This window comes from Oryza brachyantha, chromosome 9 (assembly GCF_000231095.2).
Source record: "Oryza brachyantha chromosome 9, ObraRS2, whole genome shotgun sequence".
NCBI classification, from domain to species: Eukaryota; Viridiplantae; Streptophyta; class Magnoliopsida; order Poales; family Poaceae; genus Oryza; species Oryza brachyantha.
Window position 1 is genome coordinate 817,427 of NC_023171.2, and position 17,744 is coordinate 835,170.

Below are 17,744 nucleotides of genomic sequence, written 5' to 3' on the forward strand. Positions count from 1 at the left end.
CAGAAGGGTTTAACAGGCCCACTAAGCCTGAATGGGCCGACTGGTTTGTAAGATGTCCATTTGACTATGAAGGGCCTTAACTTTTTTTTTTCTTTCCTTTGAGGCCTTGTTTAGTTGCCAAAAAATTTTAACAAAAGGTCAAGTCGAATGTTTAACCGGATATCGAAAGGGATTTCTAACATAAATAAAAAAATGAATTTCAGATTCTGCCTGGAAACCGCAAGATGAATCTTTTGAGTCTAATTAATCCATCATTAACACATGTTGGTTACTATAGTACATATGACTAATCATGTACTAATTATACTCACAAGATTTGTCTCACGATTTTCCCAATAACTGTATAATTAGTTTTAATGTTCGTGTATATTTAATGTTTCATTTAAGTGTTTAAAGATTCGATGTGATGTTTTTGGAAAAAATTTTGGGAACTAAACAGGGCTTGGTCTAGGCTTGTCTTTATTGAGAAACCAACAAAGAGAGTACAATGAGATTGATTGGAAGTTCAGTCCAATGTTCTTTTATAAGGCCCAACAGCACAAAAGAGAATTTATCTATTATATTTGATTGGCACAAGATGAACAGATGAAACAAGTCCCAATTCTGAACTTAAGCCCTGTAGTTCCCAAAAACATCGCATCGAATTTTTAGACACCTAAATTAAGAATTAAATATATATAAACATTAAAACTAATTACATATTTATGGAAGTGTTACATTAACCCACATGTGCTAATGATGGATTAATTAGGCTTTTCTTGGCAGAATCTATAATTTGTTTTGTAATTAGACTATGTTTAATACTTCAAATGTATATCCGTATATCCGATGTAATATTTTTGCAAAAAAAAATTTACAACCTGAACGGGACCTTACTGTCCATAAACGTTACAAACAAAACTTGCAGTATATCATGGGAATAATATTACGAAACAAAGCTAGTACATACAAAATGCAGATAATGAAGTAATTATCAAAAAAAAAGATCTTTGTTGTCGAAAAACCACCCTATGTTATTTAGCTTGTTTATGATGTTGAGTATAATTTACTATTATTAACTATAAGTTTCCTGATATAACCTATGCTTTCCAAATCAATGGTATGTTAATCATAATTTTGAAACCAAGGGGGAAAAGGCCTGAATAATTATTGATGCAATTTGTTTGGGAGCCTCGTTGTTCTAATAGCAGGCGTGACATAATTCGTGGTACAAATATGTAATTACAAAGATACAACTTGAAACTTCTTACTACATCGTACAAAGTCCGAATCTAAAATAAACAAGGCATAATTTGAAATTTCGGGCTCAATCCTATCTAATCAAGAATTCTGTATTACGTTATAAACCGATAGGCCCCCACCATGACGCTTAATCGTGTTAGCAAAAGGAAATATGGCACTAAAAACTCACGATTCTGAGCCAGGTGAAAATACAATGCTGGTGCCCTTTCCATACAAAAGGCTTAAATTCCGGTTCCCACTAAAATTGTACACCGGTCCTTGGACTCTTCAAGCAATGGAAACAACACATATTATGAACAAGTTGACACCAAAATGGACTCCAGTCAAGGCCCATGCCAGCGGCCCACGCTGCCAGTAATATATATATCTCAACAACGCATCGACCTTTATCTGCACCTCACTCACTCCTCAAATTCACACAATGATGATCTAAGAAGCTAGAGTAAAAATGTGTGTACCCAATCTGCCATTAGTTCTGTCACCAGTCTTCTCTTAGTGTTTTCTAATTATCGACCTTAACCGAAGTACAAGCTCAAAAAGTATCTTGTTGGATTGAATCCTATGAGTATCACTGCAAGACGTGGAAAAATATGAGGCAATTGCCATGTGGTAAATTCAGTGAACAGTAACACATAAAAACTTACTAAGTGGAGACAGAATGATGACAAGCCCAATTGGATACAAGAAAAATGTTGTTCTGTCCAAAAATGGAAGAACTGCAGGAAAATATCGAATTTTTGTTAGGGTAGAAGTGCAGACCATATGCAGCCTAGTCAAATTGAACTTACCATCATATCCCAGAAAGTTCAAGTAGTGATAATAAGAAATTGCCACCACGAACAGGAGATTTGATAATAGGGCAGGAAAGAAGCCGTGTGCAACCAATAGAGGTGATAGAAAATATTGAAGCACTGAAGACAAAATTGTCAGATGCCAGATACATGAACATTGCAACCAGAGATCAAATAAAAAGCACAATTCTTTATTATTACCATATAGGATGACAAAGGCTGGGAAGAATGAGTTGCAATGAACATCAAATGCATAGAGCCTGCAAGAAGGTGTCCTCGTTGTTAGTGATAAGAGTTTATTGACTGTGACCATACTGACAGAGCAGTGGAAGAAGTAATTGTCTATATAATCTGTTACCAGGAAAGAAAGTACTGAGCTAGATTTCACATCACATAAAGGAACATCATGCTTGAGAATAGCATATCTAGCTTCCATCAAATTAGCCTACATGTAAATACTGACAGTATAACTCAAAAGAAAATTGGCAGGTGAAAGCACAGAAAAATTACCACTCCACACGTTGCTCAACCACATGGCTGTTAGGTTCCTCCCTCAAATAAGAATTTGTAAGAAACCTGCATTGGAGAATAGCATATGTTAGTTATGATTATAAATTTCTAATCAAGATTTACACATGTATTTTAGCATATTAAATGTACGATAAAGATAGTTGTTTGTTAACAAAACATAGGCAAGAAAGATGGACTAAAATCTACAAGATTCCTATATGCTTTATGAGGTGTAAAACAGTTAAGCAATCCAAACTGTTCAAACGAAAAACAAAAATAGCTTGGGTCACTATGGGAACAATGTCCCACTAGCCTACTCTAACAAGCTTCAAGTTACATTGAATGTACTGCAGACATGACAACCTATAGCTCAAACTTTGTTATTTCCAGTTTTCCACAGTACCATAAGATACATCGACAGCAGCAAGAACGCAGGAGTAAAAATCACCAGTAACAACAATCGGGGTTTAGTTCCACTTGACTTCAAAAGGAAATGCTAACAAGACGGCAGTATACTATCTCTGTTCTTTTTATATTTAATGTCCTGGAATCCATGCCATCAACATTTTTGAAGCTCGACTGCTATATTTTGAAGCTACTAGATTTATTGTGAAATATGTATAGATTCCTTGTTAGACGTGCTTGCATGACATAGCAATTCTCTCATTTAAGAGTTTTAAATTTTAATGGTCATGGTCACATATAGGAGAACGCTAGAAGTAAAAAAAATGTCAATGTAAAAGAATGGGGGCAGTAATATTCTTACTTCGATAAATGTGTAAAACAGTAGCACATGCAATTCTTACCAGCAAAGTGTGGCCAGAACTATCCCAGCAAACAAGAAATGGACCAACACAACCGAAGTGATTGTTAAAGCAGCATGTGAGGCACTCTCTCCATATCTAAAATGAACAAGAATTGTACTTTTTAATAAGAGAACCCAGTAAAGTCAGTGGTGTGGGTTGACTGCACAGCAGGAAAGAAAGAGACATGGTAAATCTATTAAAAATAGTATAGGTCCCAACAAGATAGAAGTTTGAACAACCTATACTCCTTTAAAAGGACTCTAATGGCAGCGGCAGTGAATCTGCCACCTACTGCCATTGTACATTTTACATATTATTCCTTAAACTAATTAATATTACATAACAACTAAATAAATGGGTAGCTATATATAAAATTAAATTAAGGTGAGTATTTCCTATAGCAGAAAGGTAGGCAACATATTTTATGGAAAATATGATTATTTACTTTAGGCAATATTATGATTTTTTTCCCTTTCATCTGTAGCAAAGCATAGGCACCTAGCTAGTCCTGAAGATTAATTATTTTCTTGATACAGTAAAATAAATCTCTGTTCATTATATGGAGAGCAATCACAAATAAAATAGAAGGTTGTAAAGGACTCACGCTGCACAGTAAGCTGATGTTGCAAACACAAGGAAAAGAATTAGAATTACAACAAAAGCAGGATCATCTCGAGCCCACTGGTTCTTTGTTTCTGAAAAAAGAAGGATTAAGAGAAATCAGGGCTTTGCCATGATTTCAAATTCATAGCAGTTAATTGGGTGGCAAGGTAAGGAAAAAGTTAAATTCCCAAAATAATAAGATGTTCAGGGAATGAGCACAAGGATGTTTGTTCCATGTCAAGTGATAATCTTTTAGTGAAAGCACCCTACAACAGAGGTAACTTCAATAAGCCTAGTACCCAAGTTCATACGGTGAGAAATATAGCAAGTCTCCCCATCAAGATCATACAACAAAGAAATTGCAGTAGGGTTGTCAACTTAAATTATTATTATTGTGTGTTGATAACTTATCAAAGAAGTAAAACACACACAATTATGTTATCAGGACTCAAATGGACAGAGGAAATGTGAATATGTAGAAATTTCACCATGTTCATCAAGGATTTTATTGATCTATATATGCCACCCTCAACCCCACCTCAAAAAAACATGTGCATGCACAAATAAAAAAAATGTGCCTTTCTAGACTGAGAGAATGGCCACAAAGCTATCCTCTTATATAACTATGAAAATTGTCCAACATATATGACAAGTAAATAACAATAAATATACTGACCAAAATGACAAAATTGAGGACTAGCTTAGCAACAAATTGGATATCAAAATAGCATGCAGATTGAGATGTTTGCAGGTAATGAATCATACATTCAGTGCTAACAAATAATGGTTAAAGTAAACAACATACGTTTGTGATATTTGGTGTGCTGATAGCTGTCTTCCAGAATCACAACATGCATACAAATAAATAAAAGCCAGTTAGGTCCGCAAATAATATGATGAGCATCAAGCACTAAATATGGAAGGAAATGGACAATTTGCTTAAGTGTGAACAACTTCAAGTGGTGAAATAAAGGTGAGGATGAATCCCTCAACTGTAGCAAGCATAAGCCAGTTAAGTGTTCTGTGCAGACACAGGTGGATCAGAAGAAGGTCCTGTCATAGGTCGGTGAATGAATTGAGTTTTTAGACAATGGTGGTAATAGTAGTATGAAAATTTTAGATTCGTCAAGAATCTATCATTCTCATTATTCTGTAAAAGTTATGGCCACATAAGAACATTCATAATGGAGTTATGTTTGAATGAGAACTTAGTAAGTGGGACGATACACCTATGTAACAGCAATAATGCATTGAAACTTTTATTGCACAAGAGTTTGGTGTTTCCATGATATCGTATCTATATTTATACTACTTTAAAAGAAGGCAGTGGTGGTGCTAGTGAATCTGCTACCCCACCTACTCACGTTGTATTTTTTCAAATTACCCCCATAAACTTCTTAATATTAAGAAACAATCAAATCTAAATTGATAGCCACATATAAATTAAATTAGGGTGAATACTGTAACACATTTCATGCAGAATATAAATAAGGAAAACAGTGAAGAAATGAACTGAGTGCAGGATGCATACACTACTTTTGGTGAAGTACAGAGATGGACCATTTGCCAAAATGTGTACTCAATATCCATTTGTTGCCACTGTTGATGAGAAAAACAATATACGTTATTGCAAATATCTTAAGAAAAGAAGATGCATGGGTATAAAGCATAGGAAGACACATGTAATTATGAACCTATGTTGGAAGTAGCGTACCAAAAAAGTGAGCATTTTCCAAATTAATTATGTTATCGTAGTATGAAGCACATGACAATGTCTAACAGTCCCTAGTCAGGTTCCCGAAGTCAAAAGTTATCATCAAAGGAATATTCAATAATCATGACATAGAGCAAGTTCTAATAAACCTGTTTCGGAATTTAGAAAATATGGAAGAGAGGATTGGTTCAACGACAAAAGAACATACTTACATCGCCCAAAAATAGAAGGGAAGAGATTATAAGTATCCGTGGTCTATTAGTTTTACATGCTTCAATTCTGGGCAGATAAAATCTTATACTCACTTATGGAAGCTGACTATTACATAGGTAAATGAAATGCATATAATCACAAATGTTTCAGACAGGAGGTTTCCATCTTGTCTACAGATTACATTGGCGTTCCTTTAGTACATCAAACAAAATGCAATCCAGATTATTGAGGGGATAAGAACGTAGTGCAACAATTTATTGTGGTAAACGGGTAAAGTAACACAAGTTACAGTGACAAACAGCTGACAACTGAAAGAAACCCTAGCACCAATTCAAGTTGGCAGATATGCAAAAGCAACAATTTATAAATTTTAGAGTCGATGTCAACATTCTGGAATGTAATCAAGAAATCAAGCAGGCATCACCTATACTTTAAATTAGACCAATCCGTTGATATATCCAATGTAATCAAGAAAGGCATCGCCAAGCGTTTAGATATTAGAACAAAAAAAAAATGAGACTTGTAATGTCGAAGTGATTCCAAAGTGATCAGTGACAAGGAATGCACACAGAGCCACGAAATGGGCGAGACCTCTGGACTGGATGGGAATCAAACTGTGGCCGCGCAGACGAATGGAGCAGCATAGCGAGATCTCTCCTACACAATCACATGGCATGAGGTAGGTACGTGCCCTAAGCAAAAAATCTCAGAGAGAGCTCCCATTTTGCGGTGCCTAAGGAGGAATTGAAGCGACGCGGTTTGCGATCAGGCAGCAGCGCACACGGAGGATCAAGCGAAAACCGCATCGCAGGAGGGGGGGGGGGGTGAGGCGAAAGACGTGAGATCGCGGGCAACCTTGACGATGCGGCGGAGGTAGGGGCCGAAGAGCGGCGGCGCGGAGCGGGTGGCGGCGCGGCCCTTGGACGCCGTGGTGGGCAGCATGGTGGCCTCGTCGACGGGATCTTGTGGTGGCGACCGCCAGATCTGGCCCGGCTGCTGCTGCTGCTTCTTCTTTTGCTTCAACTCGACTCGACTCGTCTCTGTTTTTTTTTTTTTGGGTGTGTGTGTTCTTTTTTTCTTTTTTGCTTTTTTTTTTCCTGTTCGTGTTCGTTCCCTGCTCGGGGCTTGTTGGGCCTTGTTGGTTGGGCTGCAAATGCAAGATTTTTTTATTTTTAAATTTATTTATTAAATAAATTACAAATTTAATTTTGTATTTCAAAAATTCCCGGAAATAACTTCTTGCCGCCCTCTATAAAGGCGGAATACTGACATGGCAAATGACCATCCGGCTAGGAGGGACAGCTGGTAACGGCGGGCCTACCCATTTTGCTTTAGCCCCTTTCCACCCCTTTCTGCGGTACCCGGAAATTTTTTGTAGTTAAACCACGGTTTGATTCATATAAGTATAACGCACTACATTAGCTTAGTGGTCAAGGACCCAAGGTCCCCCTCTTCTATCTATGAGACTAGGTAGTATTTATGATTATGCATTACATGCGTTATACTTGTATGTATCAAACCGTGGTTTAATTGCGAGAAGTTCCCGAACGCACGCGGACATTTTGCATTTACCCCTTGCCGCCCTTACAGAGGGCGGAAAAGGGCTAAATGCAAAATGGGCTAACCCATCGTTGCCGGACGTCCCTCCCGGGCGGGTGGCCGTTTGGTACGTCAGCATTCTGTCCTCTCAGAGGGCAGAAAGAGGTTAGTTCTGTGAATTTTTGAAATACATTATAAATTATTTATTAAATAAAATTCAAAAAATTTGCAAATGCAAACCCATGCGAGCACCAGGTCTACTATTGGAGAGCCTTTCAAACAAACAAAGGATTTTTTTTCATCGTTCCCTTTCCTTTAAAATTTCTATGGATTGAGCAATCCTACAGATATTTCCAAGGAAAATACTTCATTCTTCCCTAAATGTTTGACATCGTTGACTTTTTTATACACATTTGACCATTCGTCTTATTCAAAAATTTTACATAATTATTAATTATTTTTATATCATTTAATTTATTGTTAAATATATTTTATGCATATATATAGCTTTACATATTTGATAATAAAATTTGAATAAGACGAATAGTCAAACGTTTATAAAAAAGTCAACGGCATCAAATATTTAGGGACGGAGGTACTAATAAATATGATGTGTTTTCTTCTTACCATGACTTTAATTTCCTGTATTTTGTTGTGTGTATGAAACAAAATATAGTTTTCAACTTTCCTGTGTTTTCTTTATATAGGAGGAATATAGTGGACATGTTATTTTCATAATATTGTGTTTCAGATAGGCCCTTAACAATAGAAAACTAAACTTATTAGATAATGAAAATTCTTTTCGCTCTTAGGGCTTTTTGGGGAGGTTGCTGCGGCTAGATAATTATCCATATTATAAGAATAGGTTAATTAGATCCATACAATTACAAATTTGCTAGTTTAGAAAAATATCATTACAATTCAACTAATTGGAAATCTGCAATTAAAATTTTCCATCTCTTATAGACATGCCATTTTTTACGCCTTAAAGGCTACTGTATTTTCGTATTGCCTAAAATGCCATTTGCTTCATCTCAATCCTCTTCTAAGAGAGGACTGATCCCCCGACTACCGCTGTTGCTGCACCCTGGGTGCTGTTGTCTCTGCACCATTGCTGCGTTGGTCAACTGCCCTCGTCGTCGCCGCGCCAGCCCCTTGCCATCCAGTTGTTGTGTGCATTTCGTCGAGCATGTCGTGTGCAGGTTGATTTGATGGACGGTGGTCGGCTCCATCCGGCGTCGTGGCCCCGGAAGCTAGCGAGAGAGCACATGAGGCTGGGGGTATACCACGACGTGCTGCAGCGGCTCAGGGACACCGACGCACCCGAGGCCGTCGGGCTGACAATCTCTAGACGCACTTCCACCGCTTCAACACCAGGATCCTATCCAAGCTTAGCTCACCATTCATCTCTGCGTTTGAATGTTCGATTTTGTCACAACGTTTCATCTTTGATCAATCCATTTGCTTGTTCTTTTATTTTGATGTTGCAGTTATGCCATGGATGTCAATGTTGAGAGGGCAGAAGATGTTCTGATGCACATGAAGCTGCTCGAAAAGCTGCCGCTGTTGACTCCCCCGTCGTCGCACCAGCCAACTTGCCGCCCTCGTCGTCTCCACACCGGTCGGTCGCCGTGGTTCACATATAGCCCTAGGGGCATTTTGGGCGATATGAAGGTCTAACAGCCTTTAATGAGTAGAAAATGGCATGCCTCTAAGAGAGTAAAAATTATAATGGCATATTTTCAATTAGTTGAATTGTAATGGTATTTTTCTAAACTGGTATATTTGTAATGTCGTGTATCTAATTAACCCTATTAGAATACATAGTTGTTAAATCCAGAAAATGAAAAGAAGCCAGAAGCTAAAAATCCCGCTTTCTCATATTTTAAGAAGTAGAGAAACCATAAGCTCTCCAAACACAGTCTTAAGCTACAACCAATTATCTCGGAGTTTCTTAGATATAAATTACAAATCATAGCTCGACGGACAACAGGGGAACTAATCGAAAAATAGACCTGAAATGCAAAGATAGCACGATCCTATTACTAAACCTCCATTATGATTAGCAAAAATCTGGATATTCGTTTTTTAAGCATCAGCGTATAAGTATTTCCTGGACTTCTCAAATATAAAAACAGAGCTTCCAAAATCCGTAAACGATAATTGTGTCTATCGAATATCGTGCACAGCACCATCGGCAATTAACGTCAAGCTAAAACTTCTAAATAGGGTCATAGAATAAATCAACCCTAAACTCAGCCACTTCTTCGACAAAGGTACGTCTTTAGAAACCACGTACCGCACCATGGTTGTTCAAAATATACCACTACTAGGAAAAACATTATCGCAAACGGCCGAAAATGATCTTTGCAGGCGGGGAGGCCGCCCGCCTGTACGTAAAGGACTGAAAATCGCCGACCTTCGCAGGCGGGGCGGCCATTCGCCTGCGAAGATAATTTTCGCAGGCGGGCGTTGGCTAGTCTGGTCCGCCTGTGAAAATAGGAAACTGCCGCCTGCGAAGATAGGTAGAAATTTTTATATTTAATAATAATTTGCCCGTTAATAAAAATTCTTGCAGGTAGATTATTATGTACATATATTAGAAGATTATCAAGCATTTGGTACTGAAAAATTTACATATATTGCATAACTCAAAAGTGTTGCCAAAATATATATATATATTACAACATTTACATTGTTACTTCAAATACATGTGTAACAACATGGAACCCTTCATCCTTTTTATTCACGCTTCTCTCGCCCTTTCTTTTCTTCGCCTTTGCTGACTATTCACTTTTCTTGGAGCCGGTTGTGTCAGCTAGGACCCCGTCGTCTTTGGACGGATCTTTTTCTTCGGCTGCCGTTTTGATCGTCGTAGCGCCGTTATCAATGAGAAGGTATATATCAAAGTTTCGAATTAGCTCGGCTAATAGTTATCACTGTGATCAGTTTACATATGAAGTTCACTTACCCCTTCTTTAGAGGAATGTAGTCATTGTCGCCTTCTTCACCGTTGCCCTTTCTCCTTCTCTTCGGGCTTGGGCTTGGACAAGGATCACTTGGCAACGAGTACATGCATAATTATAGAATGTTTTAATAAAAACTTGTGTACATAATTGTAAATTGTAATAAATAAGTACAAGCTAATTGTCTAAATTAGTACGAACAAATTTGATAAATTAGTACAAACTAAAATTAGTACAAACTAATTTGCTAAATTAGTGCAAACTAATTTGCTAAAAAAATAATAAGGTGACCATATCCTCCACATGTTATAAAAAAAATTGAACATACCCTCCCAAATGTTATTAAAATTTTCTGACAAATTCACGTATCCTGCAAAAATTGAACATACCCTCCCAATGTCATTCACATATTCCGTCGCCTTCGATCCCTTCCCTAGCCCGACGCCGCTGCTGCCGCCTCCTCCCCTCAGCCCGACGATGTTGCCGCCTCCTCCTCTTAGCACGACACCGCTGCTGCTGCCTCGTCCCCTCAGCCCGACGACGCCGCTGCCTCCTCCCCCCAGCTCGCACGCGGTGGAGGCCGGCGGCGGTGGATGGGCTGGCGGCACGACGCCGCTGCTGCCACCTCCTCCCCTTAGCCCGACGCCGCTGCTGCCGCCTCCTCCCCTCAGCTTGATGACGCCGCCGCCTCCTCCTCCCCCAGCTCGCACGCAGTGGAGGCCGTCGGCGGTGGATGGGCCGGAGGCAGCGGCCGAACATCGAAGGTCGGAGGGCGATGGCGCAGGCGGGTGGCGGCAGAGGGCGGCGTGCGGCGACGAAAAAAAATGGCAGCCTGATGGCGCCAAAATTTTTAGGGTTCCCGCCTGGACTTAGAAATTTTGGTGCCGCGGGCGGGGCCTTATATAGGGAAACTATCTTGGCAGGCGGGCGGTCTGCCTGTGAAGATCATCTTCACAGGAGGACCGTCCGCATGCGAAGACCTTTTTTACTATCTTCACAAGCGGTCCGTCCGCCTGCGAAGATGTAACCCTTACACGGCATAACTATCTTCACAAACGGTCTGTCTGCCTGCGAAGATTGTTATAGATGTGAATATATTTATTTCAAAATCTTTTTTAGTTTATTTTTGTAATTTGAAAATGTCTACAGTAGTTTTAATAAAAATAGTAATTATACGTACAAATATATAAACCTTAATATTATTACTTTAAATTTTTTTACACAGACATGCTAAATTAGTATATTAGAAAAATCTAACAAAATCATATCATCAACATATTACAAACTAATATAATTATTATTTGATTGCACTAAATAAATAGACATTAAAAATTTTATTCTCTCTAATATTTATATGACAAGATCTACATCTAGAACTAGGAGGTGGATTTCATAGCAAAATAAAAAATATGAGAATTTATGTTACCACATTAAACCACTGCAACAAGAGGCATCAAGTATTACATATACATCTAACATCAACATATCAAAAGAAAGTAAATTAAAAAATATGGAGCTTTTCCTTCACAATTTTGCATGCATAAATCCATCACAAATTGAGGTCTATAAGCTTGAAATTTACATATCTAGTGTGGAAATGAGTAGATCTAAGCACCGTAGAAACATCCCCCGAAGATTTGAAGTTCAAAACCCTCCTATATTTAAGTCACTTTAGAAGAGAGAAACTTCGGGGAGAATGAACTTGGCTCGGGAGGAAGAAGACTATGTAGGGGCATCTTTGTAGGCGGGCCATATAAGCGGCGCATGCGAAAATCGATCTTCGCAGGCGAACGACGCCTGCCGCCTGCGAAGACCCATCTTCGTAGGCGACGCTTATATGGCCCGCCTGCAAAGATCTATCTTCGCAGGCGAACCGCCCCCTCCACCTCGGGTACATTTTTTGCCGGCGGGGTTTTGGCTCTGAAGGTCATGCCCGCTTGCGAAAATCGAACCCCTACGATGCTGAAAATGAGTTTTCTAGTAGTGTACGATTGTCGATGATTTGGATGTCGTTAATATATATAGGGTGGCTAGCGAGGCGTAAAGATAGATTGTTAGGATGAAGAGACAGAGTTACCCAGGTTTAGGCTCTCGACTAGCGAGATAATACCCTACTCCTACTTGGTGATTGTATTGGATTGTGGACAGATCAACTAGAAGATAGCCGATTTGAATATGGCGTCTCCATGAGAGGTGCCCTTGTCCCCCTTATATAGTGGGGGATATGGCTTACAAATAGAGTTCTAATTTGATGAGACTAAGATCTATCCTAATTCGGTTACAACTCGGATCCGGTACATGCGTGTCACACCCGGAGTTTTGTCCTAAGCCTAAAATCGTAAAAAGAAATCCGTAAATAACAATTGGCTTAATTAACTCAGGAAAAATCCCTCTAAAAGAACCTAATTTAATTAAATCAAGGCTCGCAAATCGACTAACTGGATTTAAATTCAAATTGCAGAAGTATAAAATTTGGCCAAACAAATTAATTTAAAATTCGGTAAAGGTGGGGCTTTCCTTTTTCCCTCCTTTTTCCTTTCTTTTTCCCTTCCTTCTCAAATTGGGCCGAAGTCCAATTTTCCTCCCCTTCCTTTTCTTTTCCCTCTCCTCCTTCCCGGGCTGGCCCAGCCGAGCCGGCCCACCTCTCCCCGCTCGGGCGGCCCAGCCGAGCTGGCCTCCGGCCTCCTCTCCCCGCGCGCGCGCCTCCCCTCCGCCTGGGCCGCCGCCTCAGCCCAGCTCGCCCGCGCCGCGCCCGCGAAGTCCGTTGCCGCCTCCCTCCTCCCTCGCGCCACTGACAGGTGGGGCCCACCTGTCAGTGACCGAGCCCTCGCCAGCTCGCGCGCCCGCGCAGGCCGAATCTGAGCCCACGCCGCGCCGCCGCCGCAACGGCCGCCGCCGAGTCCTCGCCGCGCCCGACTCGGTCTCCAACCACCGCCCTGCCCTAGCCGGCCTCCCCGCACTATAAATCCCCACCGCCGCCGCGCCGTCGCCCACTTTTTCCTCTCCACCCGAGCCGCCGCCGCGCTGCCCGGTCGTCGCCGAAGTACCCCAGGGGCCAGAGCAAGGCAAGTGGCACGCATCTTTGATCATATTGAACCCATTATTACAAATTCCCTACTTTGTTTATTCAATCATGCATTGTTTTAATTAAAGTATTTACTGTATTTATTTTTTTGGTAAACCTTATTATTATGCCGTTGATTATCCAACTTTATTCATGATGGACCAGGGGTAACTTGATTAGAGTTAGGCCTAGGTTAATGCTTAGCCGTGCTTAGAACAAGTAGCTCATGGGATCACATTTAATCATGCTTAGTTCTGAATAGCGGTAATAATGATTCATCACCCGGTTCGGGTTAATGTCAACTAAAATATTGGTAATGGTGGGCTGTGGGTGCATGGTTTTGAGAGTCGCATCCATGGCAATTAAAGACCGGTTCACGGGAAACCCTGGAAGTAATTAAGTGCTAACCACATGCTGAATGAGTAAGGTGGGATCTGGAGCATGGCTTCGAACTATTTGACGTACCAAGGCGAGGGTAGGCGTGATGGAGTATGGACGGGCAATCGTGGTGTAACGAAAGCCTCTGCTGCTTCCGGATCTACCAAGGCACAAGAGGGGACTGCCCGACTTGGTGTAAAGGAAGGGGTGAAACCTGAAGTGTGGTGCGATTAAATAGAGAGGTTTATGTGACGGGTCCTATCACGGTCTCCTTTCCGGTATACCATGGTGGTATGTCGGCGCACGTTCAAGTGTAGTGGAGTCGTGTCTTGTGGGTACAGTAGTACACCTCTGATCAGAGTATAACCTATTCGAATAGTCGTGCCCACGGTTACGGGCGAGCTCCCAGCTTCACTGTGATTAGTGAACCTTTAATAACTTGACTAAACTGGTTTTCACTCAGGACTACTGCAACGTGGTGTAATGTTGAGTAGTGGTTGGGCCTGTTGCAACGTGGGGTAACGTTGGACAGTGTTGTGGTATTTTACAACTGTTATTTACTTATCCTTTACTGTATTCAATTATCTTCATTCGTTTTAATCTCTGTTATTTGTTTAACTGCTGCTTTATTGCAACTAACCCTAGCCTGCCCTTGATAATCCCCATGCATCATTTATTACCCTCTTTTGCGTGTTACTTGTTGAGTACGGTGGTATGTACTCAGCCTTGCTTAACTTTCCCCACCAGAGCTGGAAGTCGAGTCCGATGGAAGTGTCTCTCAGGAGTGAGCTGGTCTACCATCGAAGCTTTGCCTATGGACTGGAGCCGTACCCGCTGGAGCTAGTCTATCTTTCTTTCCGCTGCATTTTCGTTAGATTAAGTGTTATTTTAAGTTGTTTCTAAGAACGATGGTTATGTAATCAACATTGTCTTTTTTTACCCTGGCTGGTCCTGGACAGGGATTTTAATACACAATTAAGTTCAGAAATTCGTGTAAGGAATTTCTGGGCGTGACAAGTTGGTATCAGAGCCTCCTTTGACCGTAGGACCAGCCCAATGGAAACCTTAAGAGCCCTCTGCTTTTCATGTTTGTGCATAGTTTGCGAAAGTTAGAGTGCTTTGAAAATGGGTTAGTGCCTTTCAAAAGCGTGAGTCATTTAAAAAGCCTTGAAAAGCGTGAGTAAATCGATTTACGGGTAAAACTTTATTTACTTTGTTTCTTTTATGATTTATTTATCTTGAAACAAAATTTTGCATCTATTGATTCCAAATCCTTGTGTTCTTAGATGGCTGACCACCCCTTGTATCACCATGGAAACGGAATGGCTGGATTCGTGGCAGAGTTAGCAAGAGTCTCATTCACGGCAAGATACCCCTATGAGCCAGAGTACACCACGATCCACCCTCACGAAGGCGAGTTTCCCCACCGAGTCAGATTGGAGCTACACGGATTCCCCGGTTACCTCCCTAACTTGGAAGCAGAAGGAGCCGGAGGCTCGCATGAGCATGCCTGCCAGGAGGCTGCTTACAGTCTGATGACAACGCTCAGGGCCAGGCATGACCTGACGTTTCGGCATTCGGCTTACCGGTATCACCCTGGTCGTGGACCCAATTCCATGGTCAGTAGGTTTCGGTCTGCCCGGAGTGAGTAAGACCCTACCTTCGGTAGGATGTGCACGATGCTGCAGGGCCTCGACCAGATGCATCACGACCTCCATGAAGCGTCCAAGGCCTTGAACGACGCCAAGCTCACTCAGATCGTCCGTCTGCAGGATGAGATCGACCGTTTGAAGAAGGAGAACGCCATGCTTAAAGGACTCCCAGAGCCCGACGGTGCAAGGCTTCGCACCACGGCAAGGAAGCGAACCCGCGGGCCGCCAAGAGTTCAGTCCTACCCCGGTGCCCCGGATGAACCAAGACCACTGATGCAGATGATACCAATCTCTCCGACCCCGGTGCCCGAGGAGGGTGTCTCCCCTTTCAACGCTGCAAGAAGCCGCAACGGAACCGTCACAGTCTCTAGCAGCAGTGAGTCTGCTTCTGGTGAAGGTGAAGATGGTCTCCCCAGCAACTCTAGGAGCCGTTCCGAAGATGAGGAAGAAGACCCGTCCCCTGTCGTCGATCGTCGCTCTCCTTCCACGCCCTAGACGTCGCCTTTAGCTCCGTTCCTAGTCGTTGTGTGCTAGTTTTGGTGTGTTAGGTTTGCTTCGCTTGGGGCTAGTGGTGAACCATAGCAGTAGTAGGGTTATGGTTGTACTTCCAGGAGTTGTGTGGTTTTTAAGTGTGTTTCTTAAGCAAGATAATTACAGTTCATTAATTAAATAAAGCCCTGTTTGCTTAGCCGTTTCTTTTTCTTCTTTCTCTTTCTGTTCCCTCACGCCCCTGCAGATGGTGAACACTCGCCACGGCAACCACGACACCGACCAGTCCAGCACCGGAGGACCGCCCCCACCACCTCCACCAGAGAACCCGTCACTCGCTCAGATTCTTGCTAGCCAGACCCAAATGCTCGCTTGGATGATGCAGCAGATGTAACAACAGTAGCAGCAACACCAGCAAGTGCTACAGCAGCTCTTAAACCAGAACCAGAACAACCAACAACAACAAGGACCACCCCCGGTGCAGTCCAAGTTGCCAGAGTTTCTCCGTGTTCGTCCCCCGACCTTCTCAAGCACCACCAACCCCATGGAGGCAAGTGATTGGCTCCATGCCATTGAGAAGAAGCTCAACTTACTGCGGTGCACTGACCAAGAGAAAGTCTCCTTCCCCGCACATCAACTGATGGGTCCCGCCTCTGCTTGGTGGGATAATTTCCTGGTTACCCGCACCGCTACCACGGAAGTAACTTGGGCGGAGTTCTGTCTTAACTTCCGCAAGGCCCATATCCCTGATGGGATAGTCACCCAGAAGAAGCGTGAGTTCCGCGCTTTGCAGCAAGGTACCAAGACAGTGACAGAGTACCTTCATGAGTTTAATCGCCTAGCGCGATATGCCCCCGAGGATGTTCGCACTGACGCTGAAAGACAAGAAAAATTCCTCGGAGGTTTGGATGATGAGTTGAAGAAGCAGTTGCTTTCGGGCGACTATGCTGATTTTGAGAGACTGGTGGACAAGGCCATCCGTCAAGAGGACCAGCACCTCCAGATGGACAAGAAAAGGAAGGCCTCACAGTTCAGGTCCAACCAGCCGCCTCCTCAGAAGCCCCGGTTCCACACCGGCCCCCATCCTCAGAATCAGTAGCACGGGCAATCGACCTTTATTGTCCGCCAACACCGTCCCTACAACCCCAACAACGTCTACAGTGGTGGCTCGTCCCAGCGTGCTCCACCTCAACGCGCTCTTCCAGCACCAGCTCCCCGACAACAGAACGCTCCTCCACCAACAGCTCAACCTCCTCCAGCCAGGAAGGATGCAGGCGCAAAGCTTGGAGTGTGCTATAACTGTGGCGACCCAGGTCACTTTGCCGACAAGTGCCCGAAGCCGAAGCGTAGCGGGCAAAGATTCGTGCAAGCTCGCGTGAACTATGTCACCGCAGAAGAAGCACAGGCAGTGCCAGAAGTAATACTGGGTACGTTTCCTGTCAACTCCGTACCTGCTACAGTACTTTTTGATTCAGGTGCTACACACTCTTTTATTTCAAGGAAGTTTGTGGGAATGCTTGGGTTAAGAAGGGAAAAGTTAAGAAAGCCGATGAGGGTTAGTACTCCAGGGCATAGCATGTTTTCGGACCTTTATAGCCCTAATGTGCCCATAGAAATCCAAGGGACATCCTTTCTAGCCAATCTCATCCTTCTCGAATCTAAAGACCTAGATGTCATTTTGGAAATGGACTGGCTTACCAAGCATCAAGGAGTGATTGATTGTGTCAAGCGTACAGTCACCTTGACCAATGAAGATGGTGAAGTAGTGACATATCAG

General features: G+C 42.2%; 1 protein-coding gene and 1 long non-coding RNA gene across 2 annotated transcripts; both read right to left on the reverse strand.

Annotated features, from left to right (window-relative positions):
* Nucleotides 1-1,397: 1,397 nt before the first annotated feature.
* Nucleotides 1,398-6,950, reverse strand: LOC102722607 (protein unc-50 homolog). Its single transcript, XM_006660352.3, has 10 exons — nucleotides 6,735-6,950; nucleotides 5,484-5,551; nucleotides 4,758-4,783; nucleotides 3,954-4,044; nucleotides 3,350-3,445; nucleotides 2,544-2,609; nucleotides 2,235-2,293; nucleotides 2,031-2,153; nucleotides 1,887-1,958; nucleotides 1,398-1,813 (listed from the first exon to the last, which is right to left on the reverse strand). The coding sequence occupies exons 1-10, from the start codon at nucleotides 6,819-6,821 to the stop codon at nucleotides 1,758-1,760; spliced, it is 744 nt and encodes a 247-aa protein (XP_006660415.1). The 5' UTR covers nucleotides 6,822-6,950; the 3' UTR covers nucleotides 1,398-1,757.
* Nucleotides 6,951-10,049: 3,099 nt separating this feature from the next.
* On the reverse strand, nucleotides 10,050-10,982 carry LOC121055284. Its single transcript, XR_005812401.1, has 3 exons — nucleotides 10,774-10,982; nucleotides 10,390-10,476; nucleotides 10,050-10,275 (listed from the first exon to the last, which is right to left on the reverse strand). It is a non-coding gene; the product is annotated as an uncharacterized LOC121055284 (long non-coding RNA).
* Between the last annotated feature and the right edge of the window lie 6,762 nt (nucleotides 10,983-17,744).

What these genes read in the sequence shown, in the direction of transcription:
- LOC102722607 (XM_006660352.3), bottom strand. Translation starts at nt 6,821, where the DNA reads ATGCTGCCCACCACGGCGTCCAAGGGCCGCGCCGCCACCCGCTCCGCG. An exon ending in GCACACCAAATATCACAAAC is followed by an intron (nt 4,045 to 4,757) that starts GTATGTTGTTTA and finishes TTCTTTTTTCAG; the next exon opens with AAACAAAGAACCAGTGGGCT. An exon ending in GTTCTGGCCACACTTTGCTG is followed by an intron (nt 2,610 to 3,349) that starts GTAAGAATTGCA and finishes TCTCCAATGCAG; the next exon opens with GTTTCTTACAAATTCTTATT.